The following is a 16,028-nucleotide window of genomic DNA, read 5'->3' on the forward strand; positions in this document are numbered from 1 at the left end:
AAATTGTACATCTGTGTTGGAGCTCATTCTGTGCTCTCAGAGAGGAGGCATTTAAAAGGCTGCCAGCCTGCTTCTTCCTCATGCTCTGCTGTGCATGTGAGCTGTGGGCACAGATGCCACAAAGTGATTTGCTCCAGGTTGATGCTGGGAGCTCTGCCTCCCTGCCTGTCTGGCCCCAGAGGCCAGGGACTTATTCTTACCCTCTTATGCCACTGTTTTAAATCTGTAGTTGCTCTAAGAGCAGCATGCCAACACAAGGCTGTGACAGGAAGGGGGATGTGTATTGTTAGTGCTGCAGCTTTACTGATTTGTGACTCTTGTACATGGATGTGAAGGTTTGACTTATCTGGGGCCAGCTTTGGTACTTGTATTCTCCAGAGCTGACTAATAAACCTGGAGAATTTAAATGCAGGAAGCGAGGGGGGAGAGAGTACCCATGAGGAGCTGGTGGAGCAAAGGAAAGAGGTTATGAAACTAAGCAGAGCATCCTCGGTTGGTTAGGTAGAGGAAGGTTGTTCTCGTGGAGCAGATTTGCAGTGCTGGCAGCAGCTGAACGGGTGGCAGACAGGAGTCCTCGCAGCCTAGCAGCCGCCTTTCTAGGAAAAAGGAAGCTGATAGGATTCTGTGTAAGAATCAGAGTGGATTGCAGGATCAGTTGACAACTACAGCTTTGAATGCAGCAGCTGGTCAGGTTTCCAGCAAGCCTGGGAGGCTGCCCTGAGGCCCATCCTGCTGGAGTTTCTCTAGGTATCTGATCGGGATGAGTAAAACCTGGCTTGTTTGCATGTGCACTGATGCTGTGGTCCATCCTTCCAGCTGCAGCTCTTGTTTAGCTACAAGCCTCGGAGCAGTCTCAGGCTTGGCTCTAGTCACCTGAAGGCTGAAAAGTGGCATCTCTGAGGGAGTCTTTCTTCTGCTTGTTCTCTGCAGAGATGCTCGTTCCTCTGAACGACTGCAGGTCCCTGTGGTGTAAAACCACACCGTGGGGTTTTGAGAGGAACTGGAACCTTTTTTTGGCACTTGGCACCTTCTGCGTGGATGTCAGGCCTTCAGAAGTCAGCCTTGCGTAAACAGTCACCAAACTGAGTCAGTGCATGAACTTGGACCAGAGGGGCATTGGGAGCTCCCATTCTGAATCCTGTGTCCCTTGTATTTTGCTACATTATCTTTTAGGATTAAGCTGGAGGAGAAGCCTGGGAGAGCTGGCACTTTGAATTATCTCTGCTCCCAGCTGCCTGCCTGCCTCTCTGGAGCTGCTGTGTGAGCTTATTCACCACAGCCTGAAACTGAGGGCTTAGAAATGCTAGTGAAGCACCCAGGGTGCCATGGTTCCTGAAGGGCACCCTGAACCACAAGGCGAACCTGCCAGCTCTCTGCAGAGAAACTACTGAACTGAGCAAGGGATTTAGGCTTGCATTTAGCAGACAACAGAAGTTTTGCCTATCTAGGAAATTCAGCGTGTCCCTCCAAGAGTTGTGTGTGGTATAAAATTGCCTAAAATGCTGAAATAAACAGATCAAAGCAAAATACGGTGATCACTGCTGAGATGGGTTTGGGGGAAGGGAGCTTCTATAGTGCAAATCTCTTGAGATGCAAGCTCCATGCCTGAGCAGTTTTCTGAGTGGGTGGCTGTTTTGAGTTGTGCGTGAGAGGAGACTGTTTTTCTTTTCCCCCTCCCTTACACAAGTTTAAATGAGTGGTGTTGGGCTTGAAACCAAAACTGCTGTGACATCCTGTCTGCAAAAGAAACAAAAAAAGACTCCAGAAAAGGACAGTGTCATATGATCCATGGGACACTGCTGAAGGCATGTTTTACAGGTACAGTAGTGCTCATGGGGATGGCTGTGTAAGCCAGGGATTTTGACCTCTCCTGGTGAAGGTAACTCCTGCCCTGCTCTCCACTGATGTGTGTGGTGGTTTGCCCTTGGGCAAGGTGAGGGTAGAACACAGCTGTTGGAGGCAATGTTGTTTTGCTGTGATCCATGGTTGGGAGGCAGTGGTGAAAGTTGACTGCTAGGAAAACTTCTCCCTGTCTTTATTGTTGATTGTTCATTTTGCACATGTGGTGTTAGCTGAGTCAACTGAAGCTGTGTCAGATGCTGGAAAGGATGACTACAGAAGCAACTTTTGTTCTCATTGATAATTAAGATTAACTTCTTCCATACACAGACCCAGTTATGCCTCAGATATATTGTCAGTGAAGTGTGTGTTTGGCTGCCTGGGCTCTACTGCTTGGCTGTGGTGTCAAACTAGCCAAGCCATCCCTGACCAATAAAAACCTTGAGGTTTTTATACCTGTCCACCTGGATGTTACTACTGGGTCCACAGTGTGATGGCTGAGCTCACTGGTGACCTTTTGGGTCTAGGCAGTCCTGTACAGGCCAATGGACACTGGGGCATTCAAGAAAGAGCTACAGAGATAATAGAGTCCTGAGCCTGGCAGGTAATGGATTGCAGACATTAACATATTGTGGCTTATATATCTGCTCTCTGCTTTGAAGTGGCAAAATACTGTATGTATTCAGCCCCTCAATGCACAGACACTTCTGGAATAGGAGGCAGCAACTGTAGCGGCATTGTTGGCTACAGGACTGAGGGTTTTAGAAAGTGCTTGTGACTCAGGGTACTTCATATCTGGGGACCCAGCTGGACCTGGCTGAACAGGCTGAATTTTCAAAGCATGGGTGCCAGTACTCCTTAAGGTTCAATGCCATTTTCAAGTACATCTGTCTGTCCGAGCTTGAAGTGCTTCAACTCAACATTTTCTTCTGGAAGTCAAAGACGTGGTCTTTAACATTCTTCACCTATGGGTTGTGTTTTAAGCTCGGGAGATAAGAGTAGTTGCTCTTACTTAGAAAGATTGCAGATGAAGTGATGTAGAGTGCAATTATCCAATGATGAAAAAGATGGCAGCCTTCTGTAATGAAGGCAGAATGATAAATTTCATCAAATTTTGTGACTGGGGCATGCTCTAGAATGACCTTTTGAGCTCCCTTGTAGTGCTGTTTTTTTGTGATCTTGGGTATGTCCAGCTTTCTGTTTATACTGTGCAAGCACATCACCTTCTGCTTTGGGGTGTTCAGCAGATGCTCTCTCAGCTTGAGGACTCCTCTACAGTACAGTTTGCAGGCAGGTCCACATAAGTAAGAATGCCAAATTAGTAGCCTCAGAGAAGGCATTTTGCGAATGCTGCTGATTTCTATTTCAAGGCAGTTTAAAAAACAGACTCACATTCTGAGGATTTGGCTCAAAAATATATATATAGTCTTCCTTTTCAAAGCATTGTTGGGCAGGTGAGAGTTTATTGTTGGAGAGCAGTGCAGACAGAGCAAACCTCTCATGGCCTTGACCTCAAGGCGTTAGCTTAGAGCAGAGAGGATAACCTCTTTCCCAAATCCCAAGCTGTTTTTAGCTTCCAGGCCAAGGCTGCCAAAGATCCCCACCATGGTTCTGTGGCAATTCTTTTTTTTTCACTTTGCACATTTACGCTTTTAAGGATTAGGCTAAGACCCCTCAGTTTGGTTCCCCATGGGGCCGCCCGGTCTCCTTGTGCTGCCTCGTAGCTCCTGGCTACATGAGATGCTCTGGTGCTGTGGCTGCGGAGCAGAAATGGTTCTCTTCCCCGGGCTGCCCAGCCCTGCCCTCTAGCCTGGGAGCCACCACCTCCCTGCGCGAGTTTTTGGATGTTCTTGGCACTGGCAGTGCCTGGTGAACAAGGTCTTAGGAATGCCGTCTGTGTAACTGCAGCTGCAGCAGCCAAGACGTGTCCCAGCCAGCCTCCGTCGGCACCCACGTGTGGTAGCAGGAGCTCAGGAATCTCCTGGTGCGATGGGAGACGCAGGACGGAAATGAGAAACGGTGAGGTCAGGCTGTATCTCACAGAGCAGCTTTGCTGGGGGTGAGAAGGAAAGGTCCCAGTTGCATGTTTCCTCTGGAAACTGCCTTCTGGGTAGCCTCTCACTTCCAGTTGGGTGGCTGCTTGGTCATGCTGGCTTTGTTTCAAGGAAATGATCTGCGGATTTCGGAGGGCTTACCTACCTTGGAGTGGCCTGGCCAGTCCCTGCTGGTAAGAGTCTGTGAGGTCCCAGCTTGCTTTCCAGTCTGCAGGGATCTTCATAACTCAGCACGTTCCTCAGACTGCTGGCTTGTAATAGGCTGCACTTGCTGCTTGGCACTTAACTTGCCAGCTCTGTAGGCCCTGAAAAGTGATTTTTAGCTGATGAAACTTTTTTCCCGTGTCACTTTTGTCTTTCCCCTCCCTCCTGTCCTCCAGTTCAGGATTCAAAAACTGCAGATGCTCTAAACTAAGCATGACTCACACCTTCTAGTTTATTTTGTGAATTATCCAGCACATGATGCTGATGAGAAAATGTTGGGAGTGGAGGGGGTGGGGAGCAAAAGATGATTTTTAAGGCCCAAAAGGAAATGCTTGGAGCGTGCTTGTGTGGTCCGTGGGTCATTGAACTGGCTAGTATCCCAGGGCATGTCATATGGGCCACGTGAACCAAAGGGGCCCTTGGGCTCTTCAGTGATGTCAAAACACGGTCTAAGACTTCAGGCAGAAGTGTGTGGGGTTTTTTGCTCTGAGCCATGCTTGAGAAGCCTGTCGGGTTTGACGTCTTGTAGAGACAGTGCACACTCACACTGCCTATTCCTGGACATTACCTATCTCTTTGTCGCACACCTAAATATCGCTAGCAACATCTAAGGCTGCCTTTGCTCCTCTGTTGTGGTTACCCCGCTCTCTTTGAAGCAGTTTGGTGTTAGAAGTGCTGAGCTACGGAGCTGAGGTAATGCTGGAGAAAGCTAGTGAGGCAAAAAGAAGAGGTTATTTCATGAAAATTTGCCAAGTCGTTGTACGGCTTGCCGTTGGCTTATGGCCATAAAGGCAAGGCTTGCAGTCGTGCCTCAGATGCACTGCTTCAGTGATGCTTAGAAAGGCGTATTTTCGGGGTGAACTCATACCAGTGGAGAAGACCTGTGCTTGGAGCTTGCAGAGAGGCTCTTCAGGTTCCGTCAAGCAAGTGAGCTCCCTCTTTCATGCCGCTGCATGGATTTTGGAGCCCGCCACTGCTGCAGAGGATGAGGCTTCCAGCCATGCTTCTGCCCTTGTCCCCCCGTGTTGGCACCTCTGTTGGCTGTGACAGTGGCTGGGATTCCTGGGCTGGCATTTCTTTTATTGACAGCTGTGCCAGAAGCACATATCTCAGACCTGCTCCCTGCTGTGCCAAGGCAGATTGACTTAATCAGACTATGGTAAACCTGGTGTTAATGTTTCGCGCTTCACTGGACTTGCCAATTGTAGCTGCTCTGATTGCACCCCTGCTGCTTGTTTGACTGTCTGATGGCCCTCAGCCAGGGCATGGGGATGGGAAGTCAAGTTCATTGGCAGCAGTAAATGTAACGTTAATCTTACCTTTCATTTTTGAGGCATACAGTTAGGGAATAAGGAAATAGATTTCTTTCCCCTTAAATACGAAGCCTCTTGGAGAGGAGGAATTGTGAGTCTCTGCATTGTCATTGGGGCCATCCTATTTCTCAGCACAAGCCCAGTGCACATAATACTTAGTAATGAGCATGCTGGGGCCATGCTGAGACTGAGCACGGGATGAGGACTAGCTCTGATGAAGCTTTATTTCAGACCATGCCTGGCTGGTCCACATCTCCAGTTATTTTGTAGTTGCCTCGTTGTTGGATGCCTGTCTTTGAGAACCAAGGGTTGGTTTCCTTGGTGTCACTTGTAGCTGCGGTCATGCTTGACTCAGTGCCGTGGGTGCTGGGTCTAGTCTTGAGGGAGTGCTCTGCACTTGCTATTGCCCCCAGACTTGCTAGGGAGTTGCAGGTGTCCCCGTCTCTTGCCACCTGGCTGGCTGACAGTGCTTCGTTGTTTTCGTAATGGGATGTTCTCATCTTCCTTTGCATGTTATTCTCAGGCTGATGGGACTTGGGAATAATGTGGTCAGATGAGTTGGAGGCGGCCAGCCCAGCCAAGTTTCTGACAGTGACGAAAGGTGTTGTGCCGCCTGCCCTGCCAGCAGCTTCAGCAGCACAAAGCAAGGGCTGTGTGCTCGAGCCGTCCATTCGTGGGTTTGTAAGAGCAGCTTAACGGGTTTGTATATGCGGCCAAGTGGCTTCTTCAGCAGTGCATGAATGAATCCCAACGTGTGAGCAACCCCAAGGCTTGCTGCTGCCCCACCAGCCTGCTCCTTGCTGTGTCCGCTGTGAGGTGGGGGCACCGTGGAGCCCAGACACTTGGGAGCTTCCAGCATGCTTATCATTATCCCATCAAGATCGAGTACAGAGAGAGGGAAGCTGGATGGTTATTAATCATCACCATTTTAAGAGCCAGCCCCTGTATTCATGTCTAGGCCACCTGCAACTTGGTGGCTCGTCTCAGGGCATTGTCCCCACTTGCTGTCCCTGTGCACAGAGACAGGGCAGGCGGTGGCTGGGCACAGCCTCAGGTCTGGGTGCTGCGTGGCCTTGTTAGTGGTGGCACTGGATCTGAGCTAGGCTGCTTCAGGTCATGAGCTGGGAAGCGCGTGTGGTGGTACGCTGGGCTGTGGGTGCTTCCTGGCCCCGGCACTGAGCTCCAAGTGGCACAGACCCGTCCTGAAGAGCCAAAACAACCCAGACGGGAGCCTTGGTCCCTGCTTTATGTCTCTGGCATCCAGCAGCTTTCAGCTGTGGCCCGTTGGAAGTGAGGACCTGAGGAGTTTGTTTTCTTTATTTTTTCTTGTTTGTTTAGCTTTGGAGACCCATGGACTACTTCCACCAGATCTCTGGAGGAGCAGCTAGAAGCAGCAGGCCCACGTACACAACACAACAGTATATGCACTTGGCCTTTTTATTTTGAGTCCATAGTTTCTTTAGAAAGTTTTTATTGGCCCATCAATCCAAAAGGGTTAAACAATATTGCTATATTGTAGGAATGAAGCTCACTGGAGGAAATTAGACTTTTTTGGGGTTGGTGCAAGACTTGTCAAGAGAAGAGCAGCAGTGTTCTACCACGGCCCTCCCACTTCATTGCCTGTACGCTGAGCATGTTTCTGTCAACACGTTTTTTTTCTGAGAGAAGTGTGTCTGGGTGTGGGTAGAATGGAGTAAAAAATTCCTAAAGTCCTCTTCTGCTCGTGTGCCTCTCTGGGGAGGATGGAGCAAAGGTCTGCCAACACCATGAGCACTGTGACCAACAAGGCAGAGCTAGAAGACCACAGCAATCAGAGCAGTGTATGAGTCTGTGCAGAAAGGAGTTGGGAAGGTTGGGATGCAGTTTCATAAGCATTTCTTACAGCAGCAATCTTTATGCAAAAAATAAGCAGCTCTGAAATGTTCATCCTTGCTCCTGTGCTGTGCCCGCCTTGTCTTCCTAGTACAGCTGTTCAGGCAGCTGTGCAGTGGACTTGCTCAGAGACCTATTGCAGTTAAAAATAACACTTCCCTCCCCCATTTTTTTTTCTTTTTTAAACTGTCAGGAGCAAGTGCTGCTTCTTGAATGCGTGGTGGTAAAGGCACAGCCCTAGATTTGGGCAGACTGTTTGTGGTTCTGTATTGAGGTGTCTTTGCTTAGCTCTGAACTGATAGTAGGGCTCAAACCTCCGAGCTAGACCACAGTCCGTAGTCCATAGTTAGGGACCACAGAAATAAAGGCTCTATAGGCAATATCCCCTTGCCCGATCCCATAAAAAAAATGTGTTCATGACCACCAAGCACCCTGGGTATGTCACCTGTGAATAGCACTGCTGCCTGCAACTCAGCTGTGGCTTTTCCAGATCTGTGGCTGAAGGCAGTGTTTCTTTATTTATACACAAATGCCCACTGGAAGTGTTTCAGTGCTATTTAGTGTTTTCTATCCTCTTTCCTTTTTTAAAAGAGGTTGCAATAAAAAAAAGCAACAACAAAACCTTAATTGCACCATCCAGAATTGTACATGCTTAAAGTAAGTCACTATGGGATCATAGAACCATAATCTTTGTCCTCATCTCCACCCTGGTGCTTGTCACTCTCCTTCCCTGAAGTGCTGGTCTAGCTGTTAGGAGCTTTTGTCATCTGTAAAATACTGTCCAATGCAGAAAGGCTCAACCAAAAATTCTGTTGAATATGATAAAGGATAAAGCATTTATCTGACCTCTTAGTACACACAACTAGAAACTCTTCTAGATATTTTGTGAAGATACCTGGGTGCAGACGAACATCTGAATGCTTCTCTAGCAGAGCATGTGAGTCAATGCAAGAAGAGGGAAGGCTTGTGAGACTGTGGCTCAGGAAGATGCGGCTGCCTGCTTGTTTCCTTGTATTTTCCACCCTTTGCGGTGATGGAAATGTTTTATCTTATCTGACTCTGAACCCTTTCGTAAACAGGTTCCTCATAAATTCCCCTTGTAGTTTTGGTGTGTTCTGGGGGTTTGGGGGTTACTTTCACTTTCTCTTCTAGGCTGTCGCTGTGCTCTGCTAAAGAGAAACCTTGGTCTTTTCCAGAGGTTTCGCCTGTGGAGCACAGCGGCAGCGGTTCGTACCTCCTTCTGCAGCTTCGGAAGCACTTTGTAGTTCTCTGCTTTGTGCCGTATGTTTCAAAGGGGAGATATCCCCCTTTCAGGTCCTGTTAATTGCTTAGCTTGTCACATTGAGGGGGAAAAACAAGCGACAGACCTCTCCAGTGTAAATTTTTCAGTGCCCCTGCCTTAAACTCCCCTTGAAGCAGACAGGAACCCAACTTTATGGCAGATGTGCAGAGTAGGACCCCATCCTGCAGTTTGGGGGCACAGGTCACAGTTTGTCCTTGGTTCACCAAGAAGCTGATGCGTACCTACCACCAAAAGGCTGAAGCAGATGCTGTGTGTATGTCTCTGTCCCAATATGTATGTGACTTGTGTTTTGCTGCGCCGCTGCCTATCATAGCAAGTTAAAAATAAACACTGGTGTTTTTCTACAGTGTGGGTAGAGCATTCCTTTGAAAGTTCAAGTGTGAAAGTGATAGGCATTGGCAAAAATGCTGCTTTCAGACTGGTGCCAAAGGGAGCTTGTGCCCTTCCCATTTAGCTTGTCTCTGGGTCATTTTAAGCCTCTTCTTAAGAGGCTGTGCTTATCGCTGCCAGTAACGCTGTGGTTGATCCCATATCTGGGTTCTAGGTGCAAATCCAGCATCTGCACTTGAAAAAGTCAATGAAGCTTACAAGATACAATTGTAAAATGATGCCTGAGCTGGTAGAAATGCCTTGCAGTGACAGCCATGGAGCTCAGTCTGCTGAGCTCCGCAGAGGTGACAGCATGCATGTGTGCCTTTGTGTGGAGAAAATACTATTCTCAGACCCTTTAACCTGGCAAAGAAAGTCATAGTAAGCACAAACACTTGCCCTTGGTTTTAGCTGAACACAGTCAGCGTGGGCATTGGTATAAATGTGAGTAGAATACAGGGTTTTGTACACAAGGTCTGATCCAGTGGTGGCGTGGGCAATTCTGGTTGTAAACTAAAGAAGCGGAAGGGAGAGTGGAGAAGGCTTTTTATGCAAACAGGGACAAAGAAGCAAGCATGTGCAAAAATAGCCACAAGTGTAGGAGGGGGAAAAAAAACACAAGTCCAGACCTTGGCTGGTAGAAAGTGTGTCAGAAGTCTGTGTGTATGCTCCCCTGACCCCCCATAGCTCTTTTGATGCTTTTTTTGTTTTTGGTTTTTGGGGTTTTTTTTGCTCCTGATGCTGATTCTCTTGGCTTTGTTTCCCTGTCCAGTGTGTCGAGACTTTGCTGTTCTGGAAGATCATACCTTGGCCCATAACTTGCAGGAGCAAGAGAGTAAGTAGCAATGATCTTTGGAACAAACTGAAGCAAATTTGTCCCAACAGATATCTGGCTTTGGTTTTGCTAAGAAAAATCCTCCCTGCTTTTATTTCATTTTTATTCTTTTTAATGGAATACAGATTATTATTACTGTCTTCACTGTCCTGTAACACTACTCTGCATTCTGCCCCAGCTCACATTGTACCCTAAAGATAGTTGCATTTCGTGTTTCAATTTTGTGCTCTCCTTTAGAGTTGAGTTTATGCCTTTTATGATAAAATTGCATGTAGGAGCGCATTTGAGGTTTTGTTGCTGTGCAAGTTTTTTAGAAATGACTAGCAATTTTCGAAGCTTCAAGTTTTATAGGCTGACCTGAGGTGCAACCAGAAGAGGTCTATCTGTTTACTTATTTCAGAATCGCTAGTGCCTGCCTTTTGAAAGGAGGCTTCATTTTAAGACATTTTGAGGGAGGGCAGCTGTACACCACAAGGGTTTAAAAAAGAGGAAAAAAAAAAAGTACAGCCAGAAACTTCAAAGTGACTGGTGATTTTTTTTTTTTTCCTTTTAATTTTTTTTTTAACATGTTTGTCGCTTACTTTGGGTATTTTTGCATTGCAGTTTCAGGTGTGTTGGCCTCTCTAATCTGCTTTGCTGGGTGCCAAGACCATTGGTATCTACCAGTACTAGGTGCTAATACCATTCCAGCTACTCTGCCAAGCATGCAACTTGTGCTGAAGTTGTGCCCTCGCAGCTGGAACCTGAGACCACTGAATTAAAGATGGCTCTCAGCTGCAGCTCATGTAGCCATCTTTTCTTGCAGGCAGTATCCATGTATGGTAACGGACTCACTGTAGTACGCAGTTGCTCTGTTGCTAAATATAAAGGTAGTGAGATTCTGGAACTGATTATGTTGAGAGTGAGATGAGTTTCCTTCTCTAGAGGTTCTTGAGAACAAATTAGGGAAGCATCCATCAAAGTGGCTTAGGTTCAGCTCACCCTCACTGGCCTCTGGTGGTCCCTTCCAGACCCACTTTATTCATCTAGGGTAATTTCCCATGGCCAGAAAATGAAATTAAAAGCTTGAAAAGCATTCCCCATAAACCTGGATGTGATCAAGATATGCAGATCTTGTTTTGGTAACAGACAAACATATACAGTCCTCTTCAGTGCTGAAACGAGACAATCTCAAGCTGCTAGCGTAATTTTAGTTCAGGACTTCCCCACCTTTAGAGATGTTTCCCTACCAAGAACTGTCTTCATTTCTGGCCTGGAATCTCCCTCCCACTTGTTTTATCTTGTTCACACCCTGAAGTTCTGCAGGCTGATTTGGGGGTTCTTGTCTGTGTTTATTTCCAGTTGAGCATCACTTGGCAACAAATGTTCAGCGTAATCGTCTGGTGCAACATGATTTGCAGGTGGCCAAGCAACTGCAAGAAGAGGAGGATCTGAAAGCACGTGCTCAAATCCAGAAACACCGAAAAGACTTGTGAGTTTGGGATGGAGCTCTTGAAATACTAGTCCCATTTGGGTCAGAGCACTGAAATCAGCTGCTTTGATTTGAGTTGATTGACAGTACATGGGATTCAGGTTGATAAGCCTTTTGCTTTTGTTTCCCTTTTCCTTTGGCTATCCATTGCAGTAAAAGTATTGATACTAGGCTCTGACGCAGAGTAATGAGGACAGGGTTGGAGTAGGTGGTCCTGGGGCCCATCCTGGCTTGGATTCTGTTGCCTGACCATGGGAAGGAGCCTTCCTGTTCTGCTGCCTGTTGACAAAGTGGGTAACTTGGCCACTTGCATTGACCTTGTCCCTGGCTAAAGCCTGAGAAAGAAGAAACCACACCACGGAAATACACAGTGTTACAGTGAATTCTCTCTCCTGTGGAAATTGCAGATATTCATGTGTTTGTATTGTGCCGGAGGAGTGCTTTTGAGGAGCTGGGCACAATGCTTTTTGGTGTACTGTTGCACTGAACAGCTCAAAGCCCCTGCTTGCGCTTGCAGGTACTCCAGTGTGAAGCAACCTGGGAAGAGGAGCTGCTGCCCCAGGGTCAATTGGTGGAGATGGGTGTTGGGGGACAGGCCTTTTCTTGCAGTCACTGACTTCTGCAGCAGCTGTGGGAGGCTATTTGAGTGATACACTCCAGATCTAACGCTGTGGCCTATGATTTGGCTTTCTGTGTGCCACAGCTCTTAGGCTGTGGAGCTGGTGTAGAAATATAACATGGCAGTGCTGGGCCATGTTATATTTCAAAAACATATATATAAAACAAAATGTACTTTCCAATGCAGAGTTGACACTGATGCTTTCATTTTTTGGTGGTGTGTTGTTTTTTGTTTGTTTGTTTTTGTTTCCCCCCCCACTTAGTCTCTTGCAATGTGTGAGATGTAACAAATGGGTCGTGTGACTGGGCTCGCTCCGATCCCGATGGTGAGAGGCAGCAGGACGGGGCTCCCTGCAAATGCAGGGTCTGCAAGGCAGGATGCATCTTGGCGGCTGTGCTGCCTCCCGGCCCGTGTCGTGCTCTGTGATGCCACCCCCCAGGTACAGTTGGTGGTGGATCACAGACCCTGGGTGGCTCATCTGGCAGAGACAGCCATGGAGTAGGAGAGCTCTGTATTGCAGATGTGTGAGATACAGGACTGGCTTCAAAGGAGCTGCTCGTAAAAGATTTGAAGCTGGGGCGTGACAAATCAGCCACTGTTTTCAATGTTCCCAGCGTACTCAGGCAGCACTGGGTGGATACATGTGTTATCACTCAAGTCTGTGCTTTCTTTCAATAGTTTTGTCTTCATTACCAATTAGAGATGTGAGCATGTAAATGACAACATAAAAATTAATTTTGTATGGCAGAGAGGATTCCTTTTTGTTACTTGCTGGGAACTGCAAACAATTTTCTTGTTGTAGGACTCTGTAAAATGGGATTTACGAAGTTTGTGAGCCAAGTTACAGGGAGAACTGATGCAAAGTGTTGTGTCAGCAGCAGTTCTGCTCCTGAGAGCATGAGCTCTTCTGCAAGAATGGTAAAAAAAGTTGGAGGCATCCTTTTGTAATTGGATCTTTTCCTTCCTTAATTCTTTGTACGTTCCCACTGTCTCCTTGTGCAAGATCAGCGTGTTCTGGCAACAAAATGATCCTCGCTGCCATTGCATTCTGTATCATCTAGGACAGTTTGACACTGCAGGGTTATGGGAGGAGTAAAGGGGCAGAACTGAGTGGTCTTTAGAAACAGGGAACATAAAAAAGCTCTTCACATTTATGGGCTTTCTTCTGTCTTTCAAATCCTAGATTCTCTCAGACAGACTTTGTGAAGATAAATGGGAGAATAGAAATAACTTTTCTTCTCTTTTTAAGAATTCGGGGGAGCATCAAACCTTATTTTCATGCTTCTTTAAAAGCATCTCTCACATCTAGCTGAGCAGCCTGCACACTGCCAAGCATAGTAGCAAGGTTGCTAAAGTAACTGTTGGAAATACCGTGAAAATACGCTCTTTCCTCGTTTTGCTCCCAGTGCTGTGATGGTTCTGTTACGCTAATGTGAACAGTTCCTTTGAATGGTTCCCTTAAACTTTTTTTTTTTTCCCCTCCTCCTCATCTGGCAACAATTAGTTGCTACAGCCAACATGAATGGGAGCTTTCAGATCACACTAACTTTTCTTTTTTTCCCCCCTCTTTTTGCTAAACTGATGTAGAGATTCCCTGACTCTCTTAACACTCCTGTCTGCCCAGGAATGGAGGACTCATAGGTGTGATGTTCAGGGATGGTGATGTTTATGTTGCTCTGGCTGATTTCTGGGGACTGATGGGCACTTGAACTCACGCTAATGAAACTGAAGGACCAAAAGAGCTGTCAAAGTTCTTCAACCTATTTTCTTATGCTCAGTCAAGTTGAAACACTACCTTATGTTGATTAACTAATCAAGTCTCAGTATTTAATTACCACTGAGCAATAAAACCCTGAATCTAATCCTCTGTTGCTGTTCAGTGCTTCTTAGAGATTGATACGGTGTATTCCAAGATGCGTGTCATCAGGAACAAGAAAATGCTTCTGGTTTTGCATTCTTTCTAGTGTTCTTTGCTGCAAATGGAGAGGCAATGACCTTGTTGCCTTGACTTTGAAAGACGATTAGCTGTTTCTCTCTTGTTTGTCTGCATTAAGATGTATTTTAAGCATTTAGCAAGTCAGTTGGTGCTGATGAACTTGGCGCCTTAGCTCTGTTCACAGGTGCCAGGGGAACTGGAGACGTGCAATGCCTTGATATGTCTGACCTTTCTAACTTGCTTTCTACCTGGATTCATGTCCTCTGAGTCTGGGGTCATAAGGGATCCACTATCTTAGGCCCACTGACAGCCTGCTCCCCAGGATTTGCGTATTCAGCTATTGTTTTGCTGGGGACTGTGGTTCCCTGCTGGTGCCAGGTTTGCCAAGGTCCCTTTTTACATGGCAGGTTCAAGAACTAGATTTGCTGCTGTGTGAGCTTGCGTGCCTTTGAACAGGTCTCTCCCTGGAGTCAAGTGAAACGCACACAGGCACACACACAGAATGCCAGGTTTTATTACCTGGATGAAAGAAACTGATGTCTGAAGATGTTTGACCTATTGATAACTCCAGCCCTGCAAACACTGAAATTCGTGAGTGCCTTCCAGGGTGTCTTTAGATGTGGGTCAGTTTATGGATATGCACAAGTGTTTGTGAGTGTGGTGGTCTGGGAAAGGGAAAGAAACGTCATGTTGTGACATTGACTTGGGGTTCATATGTGCCTGGGGAAGGGGATATAAATAACATGCAGTACTCAATTGCAGGTCTGCTTCCAAGGAGCAGTTGCCAGAAATAAAGAAGCTTCTTTTCCCTCTTGCTGCATGTTCCTTTTCCTTCCCTATGACAGATTAGTTGTTTCTGGTGGCGTTTGTCCTCTAAACCCTCTTCTTGTCGCAGTGTCCTTCCTCCCACCCTAAGCCACATATCCACTCTTTCTGCTTCTCTCATTCTTCACTTTCTATAAAAGCAGGCTCTGTGGTATCACTGACTGCTCCAGCCATGCCACTTCTGTCTGCTACTGAAAGTCTACACTTACTATTTTAATTTCTTCTGCTCACATCCTAGACTTCCTTCCTGTCCCTTGCCTCCAAGTTTGCTAGGTCGCTTGTGCCCTGATCATTGCTCAAGTCTAAAGCTAGTTGTTGCAGCCCACACGGCCCAATGTTGACATAGCTGAACCTGCTTCTCTTGAAATACTTGCTTGACTTCCATAATGCATTCTTGGTAGTCCTCCCATCACCCATCTGATCGTTGCCAGCGTATTCTTCAAAAGATTGTTTTCTAATAAAGCAAGATCTGCCTGTTGCTGTTCCCATTCTTATCTCCTTCTATGCCTTGCCTTTCAGTAGTCTCAGTTGCAGAGATAGCTTAGATTGATTTTTCTGACCTCTTTAGACCTAGTCTTTGGCTCAATTTCAACAGTGCTGAAAGAGAGAGCTCTTAATCTTTCTTCTCAAATCCCCCAGCCCTTTTCTGGGTTGCCCTAAGATACCCCTGGCCATCATTCCAGCCTGTTTGCTGGGCGTCAGAGCCTGGGGCTGAGTATGGCACAATTCTTGCAGATGCTTTCTGTATGACATCCCTGCAATATGGCCTTCCCTGTCTATCTGCACAGATGAAACTCTCATTCCATGTCTGAATTACTCTGGTATCTCTTTTTCTGTCCCCAGTTACTGCAATATTGTGTTGCTCCTGCATCCGCAATGGACGATTGTTTTGACGCACATCGCTCTCTTGCCTCTTGGCACCGGTTCTGCTTTTGTGTCTCGTCCCACCTCAGTGGCATTTCTCATTCATTACTGAACTGCCACCTCCAGCCTCTGCTTGGCCTACGTACTGCATTTTGCTATCAGCTTTTCTGCACTTTCTCCTTCTTGGCTTTCAGGTGAAAACCACTTTCCAGAAACGTCTGCATTAACCTGACCCCTAAACCCCTCCTTTGGCACCACGTGTACAAAAACTCCTCAGCAGGATTAGAGTGTTTGCAGAGACTCTTATGTGCTGCCTTGGCCTGCCCTATCCTATGGTACCTACCTCCTTTCTTAGCAGACTGCCTATAAATCTGTTTTCTCTTGCTTTATGCTCTGATTGTGAATGTTTTGGGACCTATTTTCTAAATTTGGCCAGCAGTAAGTACAGGGAGTCCTGGTCCCTGGTGAGATTTCATAGGCTCTGCACTAATACTGAGTAATAGTTGTTCTGTGTAAATCAGATG

At 46.8% G+C, this 16,028-nt stretch overlaps 1 protein-coding gene across 3 annotated transcripts in view; it reads left to right on the plus strand.

Annotated features, from left to right (window-relative positions):
- The window catches only part of CCDC50 (coiled-coil domain containing 50), a 45,292-nt gene that overhangs the window by 7,942 nt on the left and 21,322 nt on the right, over positions 1-16,028 (plus strand). For all 3 annotated transcript variants that reach the window (XM_041126728.1, XM_030028046.2, XM_041126729.1), the window contains exons 2-3: positions 9,727-9,789; positions 11,131-11,260. In XM_041126728.1, coding sequence (XP_040982662.1) covers positions 9,727-9,789; positions 11,131-11,260 — 193 coding nt within the window. The remainder of the gene's footprint in view (positions 1-9,726; positions 9,790-11,130; positions 11,261-16,028) is intronic.

Source organism: Aquila chrysaetos, chromosome 10, assembly GCF_900496995.4.
Source record: "Aquila chrysaetos chrysaetos chromosome 10, bAquChr1.4, whole genome shotgun sequence".
In the NCBI taxonomy this organism is placed as follows: Eukaryota; Metazoa; Chordata; class Aves; order Accipitriformes; family Accipitridae; genus Aquila; species Aquila chrysaetos.